Genomic DNA, 17,467 nt, shown 5'->3' with positions numbered 1-17,467 from the left:
AAGGTGGCTAGCCTTGAACCTGCAATCTTCCAGCCTCAGCATCCCAGTGCTGGGAAACAGATGTCACCACACATAGCTGTCTTTGTCCCCTCTAATGAGCTCCAGAGCTACCAGTGGAGAGTCCTTCAGGACACCCCCAGACCCAGAAAAACTTCAGTGGGAAAGAAGTAAGAGCCATCAATACTGCCAGAATTGGTAGGCATTTACTACCACACTCTGGTCCAAAGTCTGAGAAAACCCAGAAACAAGTTTTAGAAGCCAAATAAAAGTTCATCCAACCCGGCCCAAAAGTGGATGGAGTAAAGAAATCAAATGAACTCTGTCCTTCCTGCCCAGGGCCACAAGGTAAAACCATGCTCTCATTTAGAAGCAATCAGAATGAGGTTTTATGTACATTAGACAAAACTTTTAAGATACTTACAAAAATCTGCTTGTTAGAAATTAGGGATCTCAGTTGAGTGTGATAGTGCATTCAGGAGGAGGCAGGGGGGTCTCTGTGAGTTGGAGGTTAAGCCTGGTCTACACACAGAGCTCAAGAATAGCCAGGACTAAAACAAAGAGACCTATATCAAAAATAAATAAGTAGATAAATAAATAAATACATAGATAAATAAAAGAGGAGGAGGAGAAGGAAGAGAAGTAATAATAATTAGGTAATTAGGGATCAGGCAGTGTCAGCCAGCCCAGAGGTTGCAGAAGACCCACATGGCAGCTCACAAACATCTCTAACTGTAATCCCATGGGATCTGACACCCTTTTAGTCTCTCCAGGCACAAGGCACACGCATAGTGCACTTACATATATACAAGCAAAATATTCACATATAAAATTAAACTAAGGCTGCCAAAAACATCCTCCTGAATGCACTGTGAGGAGCAAACATCAATCTGCTTCTCACCTGGATGAGTTTGGCAGCAAACTGGTTTACTTCGTTAACTCTTTCTTCATGAGCAGCCAGATCAGTCTGAAACTCTTCAAATTTCTTCTGCAGGACTTCCACATGTTCCAGGTCCTGGCCTAGCTCCTCAGAAGTCACAATTGCTTCCTATTCAGGGAGAGAACCAGCTTGAGACACTGGCACACAGTCAGTTAACGAAGAAGATACATTAGGGACGAGGCCACATCACTTTACTGGACAATTCTCTATGCAGTCTTTTACTTCTGTCCTTTAACAGTGTTCTTCCCAGAGACCCTACGCTTCAGGGTTACAAAATCAAAGGTTCCTAGAGAGCAGCTGAGACAGCTCCTGCCCTCCATCTAAGCTAGGGTTCCAATTGCATTAACACTGCCTCTCAAGGCAGATCACAGGGAGGCTCCTTCCTCTTAGGGGAGCCTAGTACACCTGCCCTCAAAGCATACCTTGTCATTGATCCAGTCCATTACATCCTCACACTCCCGCAAATACTGCACCAGCTTCTGTGCCTGCAGCAGTTTGATTCCCTTCTCCCGCATCTTCTCCAAAAGCAACTCCCACTGGCGGTGAAGCTCTGTCAAACGTGTCTGGAGGGTAAAAGTCAGACGTTTAAGCCAGGGATGGTAGTACATGCCTTTAATCCCAGTACCCCGGAGGAAGAGGCAGGCAGATTTCTGTGTTTGAGGCCAGCCTGTTCTCCATAGTGAGTTCCAGGACAGTGAGGGCTACACAGAGAAACCATCTCAAAAACAGAAATAAAAAAGCCAGTGGGGTGGTTCAGTTGGTAAAGGCTCTTGCCACTCAAGCCTGAGGAGCTAACTAAATTCCCAGAGGCCACAGCTAAAGGAGAACAGATTTCTAAAAAATTGTCCTAAGACCTCTGCATGTGTGTTGTGGTACACATTCGTCTCTTGCAACTCTCTCATACAACTATAAAATGTCATTTAAAGAGAACTACAATGTGAAATCTTTGGATTACAGTAATAGAACACCATCAGCTCTCAAATAACTCTTCAGAGAAAAGGCTCTGGAGGGCCTTACAGTGACCATTGTTGAACATGACATCTCAAGCTAAGTTCAAACCTCATCTACACATCTGCATGAAGTGAATACTTCATGCAGCCATAGTTCATGAAGTATTCACTTCCCAGCATCACTGGGTGTTCACAGCACAGACCTAGAAAGGACCTGAAAACGAGGGAAGTCAAGAAAACTATTTCAGCCTTGTGCTGTCTCTGGTACTTGACTTTACCTCAGGGCCTTGATTATGCTCACCCCCAAAACACTGGGAGTTTCTGGGTAACAATGACAGGCAAAGGTATAATCACACAGGTTCAAACACAAACGAAAATGAAATCTGGGATCCACCCATGTTGAGATGTTATTACTCTCATCAAGAGAACAAAACAAAACAAAACTTTGAAAGCCAGAGGCAACAGTCAGCATGGGTGGAGTCTTTTACAAGCAGGCATGAAGGTTTCATCAGCAGAGAGAAAGCTGTGAGGAAAGGAGAGCTCACACACTTCACTGCACAGCGCCATGACAACAAGCCAATACTCCACCTACTCGGATGTGAGACCCAATGTGGGTGGCCGTAACTATGGGGCGCCAAGCTGTCCGGTATGGTGTGAAAGTCTAAACCGGTGACAAGACAGGTTACACAGGACACAGACACAGTCTTCTACTCCACCCATTTTCCTTTGTGCTAACGCTACCTGTCAAACTAAACTGCTAACTTTGGGGACAAATAAACTGCCAAGGCAGGTCAGGGTCAGTATGGGAAGTATGAGCTCAAATACAAGATGATAGAACTCTTTGCTTAAGAATGGGGCTACAGAGACTGGCCAGACCTCACCCTCAAGTCCACTGTCAGTCACACAAATTTCCTTTTCACGCAGTCAGGTCATGACTCAGGTATTGGCACAATTTTCCCAGCCCTACAAGTCAGAGAGGGCCCAGCTACTCAGGCTGCCTGCAATCCAGGAAGAAGAGTAGATAGGGAAGCTGCAGAACTCAGGGTGGGAAAGAAGGTCTGGCTATGACTCAGGCTGTGCGTCAGCAGTGGGAGCTTTCGGAGATGCAGATACAGGAAACATTAGGAAAAGACAGGCATGGGATACAGATTGGAAATAACACAGTGAAATTCTACTTCTCACCTATGGGACTTTGGGAAGGTTACTCCAAATGCTAGTTGGCAGTATATATAAAGCTGCTTTGATAAACTCTCCAAATGGGGTACAAATGAACTCAGCTCTGGGTCCTCTCCCAAGATGAATCCCCAAAGTCAAACACTTGGTCTGTTCCTCTCAGGTCTATCTGTGACTGGGTTATACTACATAGTCCCGTATATCTCAGGGAAACTTCTATGAAGTAGTAAGAAGACAACTGACTTTATTTAGTACAGGACTACATTAAAAACAATGTATTTAATTAAGAGATTACATTAGTCAAAGGAATTCAAAATCAAACAGTTGGTTATTGGACGATTGGCACTAACTTTTCTTACAAACACTACTAATAGCAATTTTAACAGTTCCTAATCAAAAGCCTAGATTCAGCCCATGCCTTTTACCCCAGCACACAGGAAGCAGGCAGAGGCAGGTAGATCTCTGTGAATTCTAGGCCAGTATGGCCTATAAAGTGAGTTCCAGGACAGTCAGGGCTACACAAAGAAACGTTGTCTTGGAAAAAACAAAAACAAAAACAAACCAAAAACCAAACCTAACCCACCAAACAAAAGCCTGGATTCAGTAAGTAGGCAGATAGGCCGGTCCATTTTAGAATACCCACGGCAGACAGACACCAGCAGAGCAAATACGGTACTAATGTTTAACGCTGTAAACCACCAGCCTGGCTCCTAGCTCATTCAAAACAGATAGTGAAGCAAGGCGGGGTGGGGGTGGAGTACCCCTGGCTGAGGCTGATGGCTTCGCCTTCATCTTCAAGAATGCGTGACAAATAAAGTCCTAGGAAAGGCTGTGCCCTCAATGCAAGGTGGCTTTGGAGACAACCAAATAAAAGGTTGGATGAGGTAACACACACTACAACATTTGGGTGGCTGAGACAAGAGGATCCAGTTCAAGTACAGCTTGTTTTAGATACCTAGAGCCTAACACAAAGAAATAAAAAGAAACAAGCAAAGCATGTAGACAAACAAGAAGTATATCAAAGGAATGATGACATGACTCAGTAGTTAGTGTACATCCTTTCTTAGGGAGACCTGAGTTCAGTACCCACATGAGGCAGCTTACAGACACCACTAACTCCTGCTTTAAGGGATCCAACACTCTTCTTTTGGCCTCTGAGTGTTCATGCATACATACATGCACAAACACCTGTAATTACACACAGAAATTAAAATTTAAATAAGTATATCAAAGATCAACTAGATAAAAGTATCTGTTTATGAAACTCAACAGGGCAATAAGAATAGGGCATTTTCCCTCAATACTATAGTACTGTTAACAAAGCATAGAAAACTATCTTCTCAACTCCAAAATAAGTGGGTCCAAAGTTTGAAGATACCAGTCCCAAAGTTACTAGTTATCCTCTGAAATACTAGAGTTAGTTGACATGGAAGCAATCTTCCTTAATGTATGAACAAATGCTAACTCTCTCTACTCCAAGAATCCTGTTCCTCACTACATACACTAGTTTTCAGTCATGCTCTCAATCATAACGATACCTGGTTTGTAGATTTCTTGGACAAGTCGAGCTTCCTCCTACCCTGTTCCTGCAAGTGAAGCTTTCTGACCAAGTAGAATTCTTACTTACCCGGATGGTTTCAGACGCAAAATGTCCTTCTGAGATCATAAGGTTTCCTGTCTCATCCAGCTTGACAATGGCTCCTGAGTTGGCCTGTACTTCAGCTTCAAAGGCTTGGTGCTTCTGAAGCTTTCCCTGGTAGTACAACACAAGTGAGCCCCAAGTGTTACCACAAGGCACTTGCCTTGTTCCTATCCCAAAGATCCCCTGTCCTCAGTCCCATTTCCTCTAGCGAGGGAGGCAACTACTCAAATACAAAGACTATATTTCTACCACACTGGCCTGTGAGCACATGCAACTTTGCAGGTAGAAGATAATTCAGAATATAATAATATAATAAAATTTCAAATTTTATTACATTATTATATTTCAAATTTTATCCAGAACATCTAATCCTTTCTAGAAAAACAGGACCATGCTCACAGTATCATACACATTCCACTTATTTTAGAAGCCACAACCAAACCCTGCTTACATTCTATTTAATTTTTTTTTCTTTCTTCTTTCCCTCAAGACAGGGTTTCTCTGTATAGCCCTGACTGTTCTGGAGCTTGCTATATATACCAATCTGGCCTCAAACTCACAGAGATCCACCTGCCTCTGCCTCCCAAGTGCTGGGATTAAAGGCGTGCACCACCACCGCCTGGCTCTCTTTAATTTTTAAGTACATTTATTTTTCAGGTCTGTGTATGTGTGCAAGCATGCACATGCTATAGCACATGTTCTCTCCTTTCACCACGTGGGTCTTAGGATGGAACTCAAGTCACCGGGCATAACAGTATGCGTCTTTATGCACTGAACCATCTTGCAAAACCCATTCCATTTTTTTCTTTCTTTTTAAAAAACATGTATTGGCCGGGCGGTGGTGGCGCACGCCTTTAATCCCAGCACTCGGGAGGCAGAGGCAGGCGGATCTCTGTGAGTTCGAGACCAGCCTGGTCTACAAGAGCTAGTTCCAGGACAGGCTCCAAAACCACAGAGAAACTCTGTCTCGAAAAAACCAAAAAAAAAAAAAAAAAAAAAAAAAAAAAAAAAAAAACATGTATTGCCAGGAGGTGGTGGCTCCCACCTTTAATCCCAGCATTTGGGAGGTAGAGGCAGGCGAACCTCTGAGTTCCAGGCCAGCCTGGTCTACAGATCAAGTTCCAGGATAGGCTCCAAAGCTACAGAGAAACAGTGTCTTGAAAAAACAAAACAAAACAAAAACAAAAAACAAAAAACAAAACAAAAACCATTTATTCATATATCTGTGTCTGTGTGGATGTATGCCATATATATGTAGGTGCTCAGAGGCCATAGAGGCATGACAGCCCCTGAAACTGAAGTTACAGAAGGCTGTGAGACACCTGATATGGATGCTGGGAGCCAAACCCATAACCACCGCAATAGCAGTGCATGTTCTTAACCACTTAGCCATTTCTCTAGCCCATAACTACTTATTTTTGGTAGCAACAATACTGTTAGCATGCCTTCTCAGAACAGTCGAGCTGGGCATGGTGGTGCATTAATTTAAGCACACAGGAGGCAGGAAAGTAGATCTGTGAGTCTGAAGCTAGCCCAGTCTACATGTTAAGTCAGCTAGGGCTACAGAGCAAGACCCACACAGTCAGGTAGATCTCTGTGAGTTTGAGGCTAGCCTACTCCTAGGGCTGTAAAGACCCTGCCTCAAAAACAAAACACAATCCAAAATAACCACCAAGACTTTTCTTGGAAATGTCAAGAATTCCAGTGGCAGGGCTGGAGAGATGGTTCAGCAGTTAAGAGCACTGCTCTCCCAAAGATTCTTGAGTTGAATTCCCAGAACCACATGGTGGTTGGCAAACATCTGTAATGAGACCTGGTGCCCTCTTCTGGACTGCAGGTATACAAGCAGGTAGAACACTGTACACACTAAATAAATAAATCTTTACAGTAAATGTGTGTCAGTATCTGGCTGGGTTTAAAAAAAAAATTCCAGAGGCTTTGAGTTTAAGAGCTATCAGCTTAAAGCAGCGGTTCTCAACCTGTGGGGTTCAAACAACCCTTTCAAAGGGATCGCCTAACATCAGAAAACACAGATATTTACATTACAAATCATTTGTGTGTGTGGTTTTTTTTTTTTGTATTTCAAGACAGAGTATCTCTGTATAACAGTCCTGGATATTTTGGAACACACTCTGTAGACCAGACTGGCCTTGAATTCATTGAGATCTGCCAGCCTCTGCCTCTCAAGGTCTAGGATTAAAGGAGTGCACCACCACCACCTGGTTTACATTACAATTCATAATAGTAGCAAAGTTATAGTTATGAAATGCAACGAAGTAATTTAATGTTTGGGAGTCACCACAACATGAGGAACTATATTAAAGGTATCAGCATTAGGAAGGTTGAGAACTACTGGTTCTCATGCATGCAGAAAACATCGTGCCTGTAAGCTATGCCTCCACCATATATGCTAGGTTCTTCTCAGAGCAGAGTTGGTCTTTGTGTCTGACCTACATTCTTCCAGCTACTCTATCTTTTTTGGTGCCCTGACTTCTGAGATGCAAGAATCTCTAGGAGCTCAGACATACCTGCAAGTTGGTTGGGTCTTTGTAGTTCTCATCAGATGCAACTTGAAGCTTCTCCTGAATCCACTTCTCCAGTTCCTCAGCATCTCTTTGAAAAAACTGGAACCGATAGGAATCTTCTAGCTTCTGCCGCCGCAAGGTAGAGAGCTCCTTGAAGCGGTGGTACCGATCCAGGACCTGCTGCCGTCTCTCCTGGATGTCCTCTGCTGTTTCCAGCACTTTGACCCCACTTGGATCCATTTTCTGAAAAGACAGAATGCCCTGAAATAAGTTCCATGAGACAAGAAATGGATTAGGCTCTCTGATGGAAAGAATCAGAAAATCCCAACAAATGAATTATGAAGTAGGCTTTTCTAGGGATGAAGCCTTAATGAACAGCTAATTCAGTGGTTCTCAACCTTCCTAATGCTGCAAACCAACACAGTTCATGTTGTGGTAACCCCCAACAATAAAGTTATTTTCATTGCTACTTCACAACTGTAACTTTGTTACTGTTATGAATTGTAAAGCAAGTATCTGTGTTTTCTGATGGTTTAGGGTGGCCCCCAGTGAAAGGGTCATTCACCCCCAAAGGGGTTGCGACCTACAGGTTGAGAATTGCCAAGTTATTTTCTCCCAACACCTACCTACCTACTCTGGCCCCTCAGATGGCAATTTTTGTTGACGTTGTTGTTTTCAAGATCTATTTATTTATTTATTTATTTGTTTGTTTGTTTGTTTATGATGCTCTATCTACATGTGTGCCTGCACAGCAGAAGGTGCTATCAGATAACATTATGGATAGCTGTGAACTATACGTGGGTGCTGGGAACTCAACTCTGAACCTCTGGAAGAATAGCCAGTACTCTAGCCACTGAGCCATCTCTCCAGCCAAAGGATGGTGGTTTTGATGACAATGAAAAGTGAAAGTGATAAATGGGAGAATTACATTTATAATACTTCTACAGGGGCTTCAAGATTCAAAGCAAACACTGGTATTTGAAGGATTATTGATAAATTCACTTTAAAACAATTCTTTCATCTCGCTTTTGCATTTATCATATAAAGGTATGAGATATGAATGACTTTTTTTTGACAAGGTCTCGTGTATCATGGATTGGCCACAGACTGGCCACTTGTTATATAGTTACAGATAACCTTGAACTACTGACCCTTCTCTCCTAGGTACTAGAATTACAATTATGTTCCACGAACGCCAGATTTTATGCTGTGCTGAGTCAAACCCAGGGTCTCCTACATGCAAAGCAAGCACTTAAACAAGTCAGATGCATTTCCCACTCCCAATTTACTCTTATTTAAACCAGCTTTCCTCTTTATCTTCCCACCTCTGATGCTAGTCAACCAAAGGATGACTCTACCTAGACAAAGCAGCTGAATTCTGTTACTCTGAAATGTCAGCTAAGCAAGTCTTCGGGTGGACAGTGACAGGTCTTGTCATCTGAGTGAAAATCACATCACAGTGTATTGGGAGACTGAGCTGTATGACCATTTGCTTATGCAGGTGCAGAAGTGCGGGGGCGGGGGTTCACAAGAGTGTGCACACCAGGGATTTAACTCAAGCACATCATGCATGTGAGGCTACCATGTTCCAAGAGCTACATTTCCAGTTCTTTTTCGTTTTACCGGGTCCACGTTTTACTAGGTTTCCCAGACTGGTCTTGAACCTGAAATCTTTCTGCCTCAGTGACCCATAGCTGGAAATCACAAACCTGGGTCAACAGGCCTGGTTCAACCTCCCCTACTTCTATCAGTGGCTTTGGAAAGGAGGGAGGCTGTGTAGGTTTAGCAGTTTTACATAAACTACAAAGGTTGATATAACAGATAATGGGGTTTTCCTTGTAGCATTAAACCCTAATGTGAAACATGTAGTTTTCTAAGCAGTTTTGCCAAATTTTATGTCAAGAAGAGAACTTGACTTATTATGTAAGAAACGAAGATTATGCTACTTAGATCTTTTTTATTAAAAAATATTTATTTATTTATTATGTATACAATAGTCTGTGTGTATGTCTGCAGGTCAGAAGAGGGCGCTAGACCTCATTACAGATGGTTGTGAGCCACCATGTGGTTGCTGGGAATTGAACTCAGGACCTTTGGAAGAGCAGGCAATGCTCTTAACCACTGAGCCATCTCTCCAGCCCCTGCTACTTAGATCTTATCAAGAAGTCAGGGTGGAATATAGAACAGCACAGCTGCTGGCATGCACAAGGCCATCAGTTTCCTCCCCAGCATCAGAGAGAAGAAACCATTCTGTCCTCTACTCAGTTCAAGGACCGCAGCTTCTAAAATTCTAAATTCAGCAGTACATGACCCTGTTACAAGCTACCTTTCCTATTATGCTTAGAGTGGCTAAGGAATGGCAAGTAACCTTTCCCACTCTAAAATTACTGTCTTTAGCACATATACCCATCAATCAACTGATTCCTAACACCAACAACAGAATCTCTCTCAGTAGGCTGAGGCAAGAGAATGGAGACTTCAAGGGCAGCCTGAGTTATACAGAAAGATGTTTCAAAATGCAAATAAGAATTCTTGATTTGCAGAGACGGCTCAGAGGTTAAGAGTATTGCTCTTCCAGGGAATCAAAGTTCGGTTCCTAGCACCCATATGGCAGCTCACAATTGCCTGTCACTCCAGTTCCAGGAGATACAATAACTTCCTCTGACTTCATGGGCATCAGGTATAAACACATGGTACACATATTTAAAAAACAAAAAACAAACAAAAAACAAAGGCTGATGAGATGGTTCAGTGTATCCACTGGCAATCTAAGTGTGATGACTAGAATTCATGTATAGAAGAGAATCAAGGCTGGGTGGCAGCGGCGCACACCTTTAATCCAGCATTCGGGAGGCAAAGGCAGGTGAATTCCTGTGAGTTCCAGGCTGCCTGGTTTACAAGAGCTAGTTCCAAGACAGGTAGGACTGTTACACAGGGAAACCCTGTCTCAAAAACAAACAAACAAACAAACAAAAAAAACAAGAAAAAAAAGAGAGAAGAGAATCAATTCCACAAAGTTGTCCTCTGACCTCTACATGCCCCAACACTCACAAATGCAATAAAAAATAAAAATAAAATCACAGTTTGTGACCGGAATAGAGGCTCATGCTTGAAATCCAAGTCCTCAGGAGGCAGCTGCAGAGGACTGACACGAGTTCAAAGTTAGTCTGGTCTATTATCAGATACTAGGCCCACACCTAGTAAGACTTTCAAAACAAACACCAAACAAAGTACAGTGTAGAGAGGAGATTCTGAGTCTAGTAAGCAGGATAAAAGAGTACTAAGGTCCCTTCCAGTTACTGTTCCATGAACCATGCAGAAGGTATAAAAACTATGGGGCTGGAGAAATGGCTCAGTGGTTAAGAGCATTAGCTGCTCTTTCAGAGGACCTGAGTTCAGTTCCTGCACTCACATGAAGGCTCAACCCTTCTTTATTTATAGTCTCATGGGATCCAATGACCTCTTCTGGTGCGCAAATGTACACATAGAAAAAACACCTATATATAAAGTACTTAAATAAATAAATCCTTAAAAAACCCCAAAACTTTACTAGAAATACATGGGAGCTTTGCCCCTTATCTTGTTGCCTCCTGCAGCTAGTAGGCCGAGGACTGGGATGAAAACCTGCGAGGGTACTGCCCACAACCCACACAAGATTTTGGCAAGCACTGGATGCAGCTGATCAGCATTAAAGACAACATTCTAACTAAAATAGTATCTTCCCAGGGAAGGTAATTTTTGCTGTTACTGTTTTTTTGGGGGGGTGTTGTTGTTGTTGTTGTTTTTGAGACAGGGTTTTTCTGTGCAACAGCTCTGGCTGTCCTGAAACTCACTTTGTAGACTGTGGGACATGGATTATTCCAACATATATATTTTCAAAATTTAAGTCAAATGGTATGTTACTTAGAAGAAGAGGTTTTGCTTTTGTTTCCACAGGAAATGAGAGGCTATGGATTCATTCTGGGCTAAGAAAAATCACGTTTGATCAAGGAAGACACACACCCCCCCGCCCTTAAAAATCTCTGATCGGAGCAGATGGCCCAGAAGAGCCAATGTTTTCAGATCAAGCCTTACAGAATATTCCAGTCAAGACTTGACCATAATTCAAAATTTTCTTTAGGTGCCCGTAAGAATAGCTGTGGCCCCAATCAGCAGGAAGAAGCCTAAAAAACTATGCCCACATTCCCCCCAAAATATATTATGGATATTTGTCTTTGCTTAAAATGTTGGTTGCAAGTTGTTATGGATATCAGGAGAAAAGCTAAAAAAAGCGGAAAAGGAGATTCGATTCAGAGTTGTTGCTGGTTTTTTTTTTTTTAAAGGTGGGGTGCTGTGGGACAATGGTCTGTACCCTGTCAATTGTATTTTAATAAAATGTTGATTGGCTGGTAGCCAGGCAGGAAGTATGGTAGGGGCAAGAACAGGAGAATTCTGGGAAGAGGAAAGGTTTAGTCTGTAGTCATCACCCAGACACAGAGCAAGCAAGGTGTGACTGCCTCACCAAAAAAAGGTACCAAGCCACATGGCTAACACAAACAAAAATCATAGGCTAATAAGCCAATCAGTTTATTATAATTAATGTAGACCTCTGTGTGATTTCTTTGGGACTTAAAAACCAGGCATGACAGGAACCTCAGTCAACAAGGCTGGCCTAGAACTTAGAGACTGGCCTGCTTCTGCCTCCCAAGTGCTGGGATTGAGGACACGTGCTACTGCTGCCCTGCAACCTGGGGTGATTTTAACTCAAGCACCTTGTCTTTCAAATTATCGTCTATGGAAGTAGTTATTTTGATTGATTTCCCAAGCTTTTCCTCCTCTCTTTTCAGTGGTGCTGGGCATCTAACTCAGGACTTCTTGAATACTAAGAAAGCACCCCACCAGAGTCACTTCTCCAGCTCTGTGTGTTGTATGAGCCTGCAGGTACACGAGTCTGTCAGACACTGTTCTCTGTCTTTTTTAAGAAATCCAGCATGTGAGATGGCTCAGCTGGTAAAGGCACTTGCGGTCAAGCCTGATAATCAGAGTTGGTTCTCAGGATTCATGTTGGAAGGAGAAAACCCACTTTCACAAGTTGTCTGCTGACCTTCACACACATGGTGGCACATGAGCAACCCTAGACACACAAATATATACGTGTGATAATAATCTTTATTATTATTGTGGGATGGTGGTGGAAAGAAGGAGGGAGGGAGGGAGGTAAATGTTATACCACAGCTCTTAACATCATCACTCCCAAGAGTCCCCTCTTACCTTATTTTCTGCAACAGAGTCTTCCTCACTGAACTTGGAGCTTACTGATTTGGCTTGGCTACTCATCAGGGCTCCCCTTCTTCCCCATCTGAGCCATAGAAGCACACTGCTATGCCTGGATTTCATTACAAGAACTTTACCTTCTGAGCCACCTCCCCAATCATAAATGAGTCCCTTTCTAAAACATGATTCTCTATGAAATGCTAAGCCTTGTACACTTTTTTTCTTTGAACTCCCTATGTAGCCGAAAATGATGTTTAACATTTAATCCTCCTCCCTGGAATTAGACATGCCTGGCCTGTACATAATTCTGCCTACAATGTTCCATCCCGTCTTCCCTGGTATGTCCTACACATATCCCAAGACACACTGAAATGAGTAAACTCTAAGTCCTGCTCCCTATCCTCTGTTGCAGCCACACCTGCAGATGCACTAAAGATTTCTACCTACCTCCTCCTGATTAGCCAGAGACACCTAATGCCTGAAAGCCTTACTCTGGTGTAAAGGGCATTAAGAACGTTTGTTCAGCCTGTGTCCTGCTTTCCTCTGGTCTGTGAAGTGCAGCAGCTAAAAACTGTCAATGCTGAGAGGGTTCCTCGTGTTTTTGTGTGTGGAATCCTGGTCTATGATTTGTCTATACACTGCTCTGTATCAAAATTAGAAAAACACCTTTGGTAGATAAGCTGCTGGCCAATCTGTGACATGCATTTAGGAACAGGCTGCTCTGTCAGCACAGTTCTACCAGATTTCCTTTAGCCTAACTGCTTGTGACAACAGGAAATATTTATGTACATAGAGCATTCTTGCTGGGTTCCAACATCATACTCTGCTAAAAGACAGTTTAGACTCCTCTCTGCAAGAAGAGGGTAGACATAATAGCAATTCACGGCAGACAGAAACCCAGAGACCACTGGAAAGGAAAAGCTCATCTTCAGTGGACAATTTGTGGATCCAACCTGAAATGTCAGTTGGGAATGGTTTCCCTTTGCTGGACTAATTTTTCTTTTCAATTCCTAAATTGAGGAAGCAAGCTATAAATGTGGGTGGTAAGCTACCATATAATTCTCTAAGTTTGACACCACCTCTTAGAAGTTGGACAAATGCCCGTGGACATTATCCTTACCTTTTTTATGTTCTTCGTAAAATCAGTGTGTTCTTCTGTACATGTTTATTGACTCTCTTGGTATGGTAATAAGGGGCTTTCCAAACATTTAAAATGGTAAGAAAGGCATTTTTTGGTTTTTTGAAATAGGGTTTCTTTGCAGCTTTGGAGCCTGTCCTATAACTTGCTCTTGTAGACCAGGCTGGCTTCAAACTCACAAAGATCCTCCTGCCTCTGCCTCCCTAGTGCTGGGATTAAAGGCATGAGCCACCATCCCCCAGCAAGAAAGGTAATTTTAAAAAATAAAACTTGGGGGCTTGAGAGATGGCTCAGCAGTTAAGAGCACTGACTGTTCTTTCAAAGTCCTGAGTTCAATTCCAGCAACCACATGGCAGCTCACAACCATCTGTAATGAGATCTGGTGCCCTCTTCTGGCATGCAGGCACACATGCAAGCAGAACACTGTATATATAATACATATTTTTTTTTAAAAAAGAAAAAAAACTTTTAAGCCAGGTGTGGTGGAATATGACTTTGATCCCAACACCACAGAATGATCTTGAAATTTAAGGCCAGAATGGTCAATATACAGCAAGTTCTAGGCCAGCCATGACTACATAGTGAGACCAGGTCTCAAAATAAATAGATATACATAGAAATGAATATGATTATTGACTAAACGACCAAGAAAATACACAAATTCATTTGCAAGGAGTGGGGAGAGTAGGATAATGGCACGCTCTCTCTCTCTCTCTCTCTCTCTCTATATATATATATATATATATATTTCTTTTTTGTTTTTTTGACACAGGGTTTTTCTGTGTAATAGTTCTGGCTGTCCTCGAACTTTCTCTGTAGACCAGGCTGGCCTTGAACTCAGAGGACTCATTCCGCCTGCCTCTGCCTCCCAAGTGCTGGGATCAAAGGTGTGCGCGCCACCACCGCCCAGCTTCTTTCTCTATATTCTGAGTCTGGGAGTCTCCTCTGGTGAATGCTAGACTGGTGACAAGAATGACAAATAGTACACTGACCAAAGACATCCAACCAGGTATCACCCTAGGAGATCCAGATCACCAAATGTTCCCTGAGGAGGCAGCTGCTCTGTTCACCAGCACAGGCTGACGTTAGGAAACAACTCAGCAAGGCATATCAATTCTTAAAATGAACTTCAAAAATCCTTAAAATTAATAGCTAGCTGAACTGTTGGCACATGCCTGTGATCTAACACCAGGGAGACTAAGGTAGGATTTTTCCATTTGGAGGCCAGTCTGGGCTACCCAGTGAGACCCCCATCAAATAAATAAAACAAAAAGGATGATTTATTTATGCATTGTCCTTGTTCTCATCCACAGGAAACTGTTAAGGAAAAAAAGAAAAAGAAAAAGCCAGGTAGGAACGGTACACACTTTTAATCCTTGCCTGCAGGAGGCAGAATCAGGTAGTTCAAGGCCAGCTTGGTCTACAGACTGAGTTCCAGGACAGACAGCTGTATCAAAAACAACAATGAAAAGAAGAAAAACCATCAGAAATGCTGTACTTACTTTGCTTGCTTACAAAATTTTCTTATAACCATTTCCCCCCCAGAGGAGGTAGAGCTATAACCTGAAACGGTAACCACACTGAAGAGTTCAGGACTGAAGAGTATGGTGCCTGTCCTGTTTCCTATTACAGAACCCACCACGTTTTAAAACTCCTTTAGCTGCAGGAAAATCTCTAAGCAACCACAATAGGAGCTGAGCCTTGTAGCTCAGAACTACAGATCCAGCTACTCCAGAGGGTGAGGCCAAAGTATCTCAGAGTAAGTTCAAGGCTAGTCTGAAACTTGTTGAGATCCTGTCTCAAAACTTATGGTGGTGGGTCTTCTAGAAGAGGCAGCTCTTACTGGTAGAGTACTTGCCTGTCAATGTGCAAGGCCCTATGTTCAAGCTCTAGAGTATAGATGTGGAGTGGGAACACATCAGGAAGCAACCCTGTCTGATGGACAACACTCAAGATTCCACTCCAGTCTCTCTGCATGGGCTCAGCCTGCTTTTAGCAAACTGCCCCTACCAAAGCAAAGAGACCATACAGAGAGGACCCACTGAAGTTACCCAACCTAAAAGGCTCTCTTTGTGGACCCAGTGAAGTAGAAAGAGTCAATTCTATACCAAGTACTTTGGTCAGGCAATAATAGACTTTTCTTTCCTGCAGTACATCAGCTGACGTCAGAAGGTGGGACCTCTGCCAAGCACAACCGGCTCTCTGCAGAGTTGGACACCACCTCGCTCCCACTGCAGATTTGTATGATTACAGATTATTATTCTCTTAACCTATTAGATGTTATTTAGCTGCAAGAACTCCATTTTCTTTTCACTCCTAAAAGGAACATTTTCATACAACATGAAGAAAATAAACTTTCATAAATACAACCAAAAACTGTTACTCAAAGATATATAACCTCTCACCCAATATTACGTCAAAGTTACTGGAGTTTCTGGGACCCTGCCTGTGTGTACTACATTCCGTCCATGACTGAAGGTGCATTCTGAAAGAACCCCACCCCTGCCCTGGCAATATGCAGCAGCCTGATAAGACATACTCCAGAGAATGTTCCAGGCTGCACTTAAACTAATGAGATTAACACCTTTAAATCACTGGGCAGGAAGAATCTGGGAAATATGCCATTAAAAAACAATCTCCAAACCTACCAGCCTATCTGTCGGCCATACTAACCACCTAAAACCACAACAGGGGACTGCCTCAGAGTCAACAACCGGTAGCTTATCTCCATGCTGCCAATCAACTTTGATTTTTGTTAATCAGGTCCATGTACACAAAGAATAAACGAGGGGAAATCAGGGTTAAATGTATTCTCTGTGGGTTTAAGGACAATGTTATATTTAGCTGGGGACGATGACACCTTTAATTACAGAATTAAATTCCAAAATTTAATTCAGAGGCAGAGGCAGGCAGATCTCTTAGTTCAAGGTCAGCCTGGTCTACAGAGTGAGTTCCAGAACAGCCAGTGCTGCACAGTGAAATCCTGTCTCAAAAACAACAACAGCAACAACTGTTACATTTAAGGTAACTTTTAAGAAAAGTTTGTTTTGTTTTTTTTGAGACAGGGGTTCTCTGTGAAAAATTTCATAGTTTTACAAATGTTAGAGAAGATGGAAATGTGGGCTCTTCATAAGGACAGCAGTCAAAACAATAGCCACATCCTACAGCAAGCTGACTCAGGGGATCAAACAAGAATTACAGCCATGCCCTCTACTGTAATAAACAAAAGCACTTGTCAGCATTCTTGCAATACTGCCAGATCTAGTTGATTCTTTCCTTTTACAATTTTTATTTTTATTCTATGTTCATTGGGGTGTGCCTGCATGTTTGTCTGTGTGAGGTTGTCAGAAACCCTGGAACTGGAGTTACAGACAAATGTGAGCTGTCTGGGTGCTCTGAACCACAGCCAATGCTCTTACCCGCTGAGCTTTATATCCAGCTCCAGGTCTAAAGGCATGAAGTCTAACTGAAATTTTCTAAATGAATTTCCAAAGATACAGGAAGTCAAAGAATGTTTCCTCATGCATAATATAAACTTGTACACATTCTATACTGACCTGGATTCCTAAACAAACTTACACGAGTATTTTGTCAGGACAGCCAAATGCCACGAAACAGCTGTTTGAGACCCTTCTTGGTACTTGGGGAATTTTAAAATGTCTTCACTTAATTTATAAGCAGTTACATGCCACTATATATCTATACTGGGAGCATGGAGAGACAGTGGGTTAAGTAACAAGACTATGGATGAAAACATTTTCAAACCAAAGGTCAAATGTTTTAGATTCCGCAAATCTGGCACCTGTAAGTGAGTGGTTTAGGACAGCCATAACCACATTTCATAGGGTC

The 17,467-nt window shown here is 42.5% G+C and overlaps 1 protein-coding gene across 11 annotated transcripts in view; it reads right to left on the bottom strand.

The window, feature by feature from the left end:
- The window catches only part of Sptan1 (spectrin alpha, non-erythrocytic 1), a 72,209-nt gene that overhangs the window by 49,822 nt on the left and 4,920 nt on the right, over nt 1–17,467 (bottom strand). For all 11 annotated transcript variants that reach the window (XM_075985662.1, XM_075985665.1, XM_075985657.1 and 8 more), the window contains 4 exons: nt 7,231–7,470; nt 4,688–4,813; nt 1,360–1,500; nt 899–1,045 (listed from right to left, as the gene is read on the bottom strand). In XM_075985662.1, coding sequence (XP_075841777.1) covers nt 899–1,045; nt 1,360–1,500; nt 4,688–4,813; nt 7,231–7,467 — 651 coding nt within the window. In that variant the 5' untranslated portion in view covers nt 7,468–7,470. Of the gene's footprint in view, nt 1–898; nt 1,046–1,359; nt 1,501–4,687; nt 4,814–7,230; nt 7,471–17,467 lie in introns of those variants that run through there.

This window comes from Microtus pennsylvanicus, chromosome 9, assembly GCF_037038515.1.
Source record: "Microtus pennsylvanicus isolate mMicPen1 chromosome 9, mMicPen1.hap1, whole genome shotgun sequence".
In the NCBI taxonomy this organism is placed as follows: Eukaryota; Metazoa; Chordata; class Mammalia; order Rodentia; family Cricetidae; genus Microtus; species Microtus pennsylvanicus.
This window is presented reverse-complemented; position numbering and strand designations above follow the sequence as displayed.